General features: G+C 37.4%; 1 protein-coding gene across 1 annotated transcript in view; it reads right to left on the bottom strand.

Moving 5' to 3' along the window:
• Positions 1-7,145, bottom strand: part of LOC106530723 (gamma-aminobutyric acid type B receptor subunit 1) — a gene marked incomplete at its 5' end in the record, with an annotated part of 35,803 nt that overhangs the window by 23,911 nt on the left and 4,747 nt on the right. The window contains 1 exon segment of the mRNA XM_014026412.1: positions 3,200-3,316. Within this exon segment, the coding sequence (XP_013881866.1) occupies positions 3,200-3,316 (117 nt within the window).

Raw genomic sequence — 7,145 nt, 5'->3', positions numbered from 1 at the left:
GCTGCATGTGTGAGTGCTGCATGTGTGAGTCCTGCATGTGTGAGTGCTGCATGTGTGAGTCCTGCATGTGTGAGTGCTTCATGTGTGCAGCTGCATTTGTGAGTGCTGCATGTGTGCAGCTGCATGTGTGAGTGCTGCATGTGTGCAGCTGCATGTGTGAGTGCTGCATGTGTGAGTGCTGCATGTGTGCAGCTGCATGTGTGAGTGCTGCATGTGTGCAGCTGCATGTGTGAGTGCTGCATGTGTGAGTGCTGCATGTGTGCAGCTGCAGGCGGACACTCTGAGCCCGGACGGTCAGGCTAACAGGGAAAGTTTAATTTTTTCTGCAGAGCTTTTATCAGCTGAAGCCACACATGCTGCGCAGCCTGGGAAATCTCTCTCCTCCTGCCTTTGGTTTCTGCTGTGAGGCTGATCCCTCTGTGGTGCAGAAAATGGGACGGAACATTAAGACAGTGTTGGATTTACGTTCTTCTAACTGGAGGCTGTTTTTCTGCAGGAACCTGCGACTCATCTGCTAAATAATGAAGAGAGCCCGACTCCTGACTGATCCGTGGTGACCAGTGACGAGACAAACACAACAAGGGATCAGCTGCTGTCCTGCTGCAGGGGCGGAGCTAGACTTTCTTGCAAGGGGGCCATGGTGTTTTTGAGGGGATCATGTGGCTGCATGATCTGTACTGTCAGCTCATTTGCACTAAATGATAGACCTATAGAATGTGCTGGATTTAGGAAAAAAAATACTGAATATGTTTATTTCTATTAGGGCTGTGAAATGAATCGAGTTAACTCTGATTAATTTTAGTGATGCATGAGCATAGATTAAAATTTTGAATCGTGATTAAAAATTTACAATCACTTCACTACGGCTGAATACGTAGGTTTGTATATTACAATGCACTCAGTGCATCATGCCAGGTCATGTTTGTAAATGAGAAGTGGTTCTCAAACAGTTTACCTGCATAAATAAAGGTTAAATAAATAAAATAAATTTAAAAAAACTCCATGTGTAACACATTATGTAGTTTTTTTCTTTTTGTCTTTTTATGGCTTATTTTATTTTATTTATTTATGTTTTGCTGACAGCTGTGACCTCAGTATCTATCTTTCATTCATCATGTAGAACTCATTTGGAATGAAAATCCTTGAATTCTTGATTTAATCTCATTATTCTGCACAAAATTTAACTGACTCAAAGATGTTTGGAGTATTTTTAGGTCCTGTTTTATATTCAAAGAATCGTGTCTAAGCATCAATTTTGTTTTCTAAATAAAAACATTAAAAACTAATTAATAACTCAAGTAATTTATTTTATCAATATGCAATAGAAATGTATGTTAAATTTAAGATTAATCATGATTAATTCACAGCTACTTTGGGATTAATCAGATTAAAAATATTAATCATTTGACAGCCCTAATTTCTATACTTATAAATGTGTGTTACATTATATTCTGAAAACTGTTTTAATATTGAATACATTTTGATTAATATAGATTTACAATGCGTACATATTTGTTTATAACAACTTGCTAATTATTTTCGAGACAGGCATGTTATTACTCATATTATCTTCATTTTATTTATTTTTTCCTGGAATAAAAATCAACAGTTGTTGCAAATGTTGCCTTTTCTAAGAAACGTTGCAGGTGATGAAAGACCGAAATCCAATGAATTCTGTCATCAGTTTAGCGAAATGCTACATGCTAAAAACAATGCTTCCTGGACAGTACGGATCGGGCAGCCACAGAGCACATTCAAATAAACTATGGATTTGAAAATTCAAGATGGCTGCCAGAGCTAAGAATAACCAAAAGGCACGATGAATGCTAATCACAACTTATTATTCAGCCATTTTTACACATAAAAAGCTAAAGATTAGTGTAGAAGTTGTCAAAAACAATCTTCACCAAATTCAAAATGTTAATTAAACATTCAAGATGGCCGCCACAGCTAACTTTAAAAGGCTATAATTCAGCTATTGTAAGACACTGAAATTTGTTGTGGAGTAGCAAAGAATGATCACGATGCTAATCCCAATTTAAGCTAACAACTAAAGCTAATGCTAACTTTACAAAGACCTATAATTTAAACAACATACACAGCTGAACATTTCTATAGTACAGTAGAATCAGAATCTTTAACAAAATATAAACACAAATACATCAAGATCCCCACCCACTTCTTTGGGGGTGGCTAATCAGGTGCCACCACACCCACGCCTCTTGCTCCGTCCCTGCTCGGCTGAATGTTAGCTAACAACTGGTACACCTTGACTAACAGGATTACACGTCATCAGCAGGATGTTAGCATCACAGTGCTAACAGTTAGCATGTTTACGATGACCTCAGAAGTTAACCACCTGTCCAGGTACATCTAATAATTACTTTATTAGAGACTCATCTAAATGCTGATTTATGAAACATTTTGCTAACAGATAAATCATGACAATACAATTCAAATGTTAGCACAAATGTGTCAAATTATCTGAGTTATTGGGATTTTTTCTGTTTTTTTGATGCAGATGTACAAAGTAAATTCTTGTCAGTTTCAATAAAACTAATAATTATTGTCAAAGTTTTAAAAATGGATCTTATTAGATCTCAGTGTAAAAGTTAGGGATAACGCTCAGCTACTAATGAACCAAACAGTTTGGTTTTTGTCAAATTGAATTGGTTAGACATCTCTTTAGACATTTTGAATGTGTCTGACTCCTAAAGTCAATTATTTGTTGATGACTGACTCTGGACCTGGCAGCTCCTGCAGCCTGGGCTCACTCTCTGCCAAACACAGACGTTTCTTGCATTTACGAATTATTTAAATATTTTAGTTCAGAAACTGAAGAAAAAAAAGTGTTCTACCCTGCCATTTATCAGTCTAGACATGCTAGTTGTTAGCTTCTCTGTGCTAATTTCCAGCCAAGTGAGCAGATGATGTCATTAGCATTAAGCCTAGATTATGTTCACGGACCGGAAATGAAGTGAATAAGTTACAGCGTTAACATCGCAGAGAGAGAAAATAATCATTCTACACAAAACAGAGCAGGTTCAACATTCAGAACTTCATGGTTTTATAAAAAGATTAGTTTGTTTATCTGTTGGTCACCACTGGTTTAAGTTAGTAAATGACTTGTAACGGCTCTAAAGTCTTAATCTAATCTCTGTTTTGGCTCAATAATCCCTGCTTTCCATGTTTCTCCTACCTTCTTCCTCTCCTTCTTCTCGTCCTTCTTGGTGAAGAGGGTGTGGACCCACCAGATCTTGGTGAACATGCTGCCGTAAGCCAAGCTGAAGCCGAGGCCCAGGAGCCACAGGCGGAACTGCAGGAGCAGAAAAATAAGAGGGGAAATTAAGTAAATGACTGGATCCATGTTTTATTCATTCATTTTACATAGAAAAACAACCCCATTAAGATCCATGCAGTAAGCAAATATTTAAATATACTGCAGAAGTCCTTTCCTCCCATCTTTCTGAGGGCGTCTTGTGGACGAGCTCCAACAGTTTGGAAGGAAGTTCTGCATATGCTGAGCACTTTCTAGCTGATTGTCCTTCCCTCTGATTCCAAATTAAAAGACAGAAAAATCCACCTACTACTTCATAACGTTCAGAGATAACTGAAAGTTTAATAAAACGAAGAGATTCACCTGTAATCTGGAAACCACTCGAGACGACGACCTCATAAAGCTGCCTGACATTCAAGCTTTTCAAATCTCTTTTCTTAGGGTTTGATTCCAACTTAATCACATCTGAAGCTCTGCAGGTACATTTCCACCAATTTAGCAAAGGTTTTTATTAAAACCACCTACAAGTGAGAGGCACCGCTCCAGCTGCAGCTCAGAGCGAGACCTCGCTGAAACACGTCTATTTAAAGGAAAGGTGCAACAGGTACAGCAGCGTCAAATCTGTGCAGCTCAGGCAGAAGATAAGATTTGATCTGAAGAAATGAGTCATTCTGAAGGTCTGCTCTGATAGCACTTGGCTGCTCATTCTCCCATCATGAAAGCCACAGAGTGAAGACAGATGTGGGTAATAGATGAACGACCTGGAGACAAACAAACCTTTTGCTTCCAGGCAGACAAAACAACATAAAGATCACAAAAATGTGTTTTTTAAGAAAAGGCTGAACTGAAGGTGATATGAAACTTTATAAGGTTGTGATTTAGTTCTGGAAAGCTGGAAAGCTTTTTGGTAAAATCTCAGTTTTTACTGTAGAAAAAGGTGCTGTAACCTGGGAAACAGCAGAGTGTTTGCTGGCTTCACCTTCCCTCATAGCACAAACACAGACAACAGATTGATAAAAAGCTTCAGACTCTGCTTCCTGCTGCTGCTGCTGTCAGACTTAAGGTAAAAATAAACTCATATTTGTTGTGCAAAAGCCTTCAAACACAAGACGTCACTGTAAAAATGAACTGCATTTCAACTTACCTGTTAGGTTTAAACACTGAAACCACTTGGTTACATCTAGACAACTCTCTGTGGTTAGGTTCAGATACTAAAACTGCTTAGTTAGGTTTATACAACAACCATAACTACTTGGTTTGGATCAGAAGTCATTCATTCACCTAAACTACTAATTAAAAACATGTGACTAAATATGTGGAGCTAAATTGGAGCCATAAAGTTTGTTCACAAAAAAATAAAATTAAACAGGAAAGCAATTTTGGAACTACAAAAAACTGAAAGTGAAAAAAAAAGATTTGAAACTGAATTTTTAAAAATATTTTTTTGTTTATTTGATACAACGGCTTGTCATATTTTTAAACTATATGACATAATGACCTGCCACACAGGTTAATCATATGATACAATGGCCTGCCATACCTCATTAATTATAATATACAACAACTTACCTTGTATTTAAATATATGATAAAACGTCCTGCTATACATCATTAATTATAATATACAACAATATACAACGACTAATATTAATGATATTAATTATAATATACAACAATGTGCAACGACTCAATTTGCACACACTGAATTTAACTCATTTCGCACAAGTCTGTCATGACTGTAATTTCCTGTAACTGTATAACTTTCCGCACAGTAGCTGCTTCAATTTTTATCTAATTTCTCATTGATGGTCTGGTACGGTAATTATTATTCTTATTCTGGTTTTGCTATAATTGATATTGTCACATAGTTGTGTATTGATGTGTGTATCTGCTGCTGCTGCTACATCTGAACTTCCCCGCGTGGGACAATAAAGGCTGTTTCTATTCCATTCTATTCTGTTCTAACTTGCCTTGTATGTAAATTATGATACAACGGCTTGCCATACATTCTTAATTATAATATTCAATTTGCCATACATTGAAATTATATGACACAATGGCCTGCCATACTTGTTAATCATATGATACAATGGCATGCTGATGATCATTAATTATATGATACAACTTGCCTTATATTTAAATTATATGAAACAATGGCCATACGGCATTAATTAATTGATACAAAGGCAGCCATATTGTTTTATTATATCATATTAGGGCCTGCCATACATTTTTAATGTGATTAAAGTGGATTTTTAAAAATTTTAATCTGTTTTTATCTAAAATCTTTTTTATTCAGTTTAAAAATTTTAGTTTCAGTTTAAAAAAAATGAAGTTTTAAATCAACCCTATGGCTACAATGTAGCTCCATAAAGTTGTAACTGACAGTTATCAACAAAATAACAAGATGGAAGGATTTTTCCTACGATCAGATATATGGTTAGATAATAAAAACCTCACATATTATATATAAATATAAATATATATTTACAGAGAGAGTAAACAGAGTAAAACAGTTAAAAAGGAGGATGCAGATGAAATGCAGGGATCCATGTGATCGCAGCAGACAGATGTTGTGATGTTGAGAAGATGAAGAGGTTTCAGGAGCAGAGGAAGAAGCAGAGAATCGGGGCAGAAGCTAAGAGGCAGAGCAAAGCCAGAGAGAAAATAACCGGACAGGGACAAAGAGCAGGAAAGTGACAGAAATGGAAATTTCTCTTCTCGCCTCGGTAACACAAAGGCTCGACACGGATGACACAGACAGACTCCCACTCCTCATTAGAGCCGCGATCTCATCGCCTGCATTCTTCTGGCACACAGAAGAGTCACGGCTGTGGCGCAGAGCACCAAAATACTTTAAAATTATCAAAGTTTTGTAGTTTTCTGTGCAGACGATCAAACCAAAAACACGCCTGACTGAACGGCTGACATCTGCAGGAAGGAAGGGGATTAAAACTGTTACCTGTAGCTGAAAAAAAAACTAAATTATCACAGTCTCAACTCAGACAAATTCAAATTAGGGCTTTAAAATGTCAAAAGACTTCAAATATTTCAAACTGAATTTGAAGGAACTCAAAAAGAATGATGTAATACACATTTAAGGTTGATTTAATCATCAGAAGATAAAAATCCAGCTGAAAGAGGAGAAACTGGAAGGTAATAAAATATAAATGTTAGTCTGTCAGTCATTTCTAAACGTTACAGCTTTCAACACAAAATAAAAGGTTTCAGAGGTCTGTCGCTGCAGCTGCTCCGGGCTGGAGTCAAGTTTTATTTCTAAAACAAAGTTCCAGCGCTGCACTCAGGAACTTTATTAGTTTGTGATTTTAATTTGCTTTGTGACTGTGGGCAGAGCAGCCGACCGAGCCGCTTCATTTTCTGTAACTGTTCTGTCAAAGGAAGACTAACCAGACTAAAAAAAAGAGAAAATGACGAAGCTTGTGTCTTGTTAGGCATTTAGAAATATCTGAATATGCTAATTAGCCCTGCCCCCACACTGTCACTCTAATGAGGCAGAGATAATGTCGGTCAGCACCAGAGAAACTGTGATTTTTGAAGCAGCTAAAAACAAGGAGCTTATTACGTACATGAGGAGGTTGTAGAACATGAGCTTTAGCTCTGTTACTCTGGATTAACACTTGTTTTGGACAGAAGAAACCATCATTTACTGCATCTCCTCTCATTGCACATCTGTCCACTCAGGTTGACGTCACATTGGGGTTTTTTCCGCCTCGTGACACCGGACGCTGATGCTCTCTCGCTGCGGTGAACAAAGATTGAACGACCGGAGCGGATCGGAGCCACACACACACACACACACACACACACACATACACACACACACACACACACACACACACACACACACA

This window comes from Austrofundulus limnaeus, unplaced genomic scaffold (assembly GCF_001266775.1).
Source record: "Austrofundulus limnaeus strain Quisiro unplaced genomic scaffold, Austrofundulus_limnaeus-1.0 Scaffold552, whole genome shotgun sequence".
In the NCBI taxonomy this organism is placed as follows: Eukaryota; Metazoa; Chordata; class Actinopteri; order Cyprinodontiformes; family Rivulidae; genus Austrofundulus; species Austrofundulus limnaeus.
This window is presented reverse-complemented; position numbering and strand designations above follow the sequence as displayed.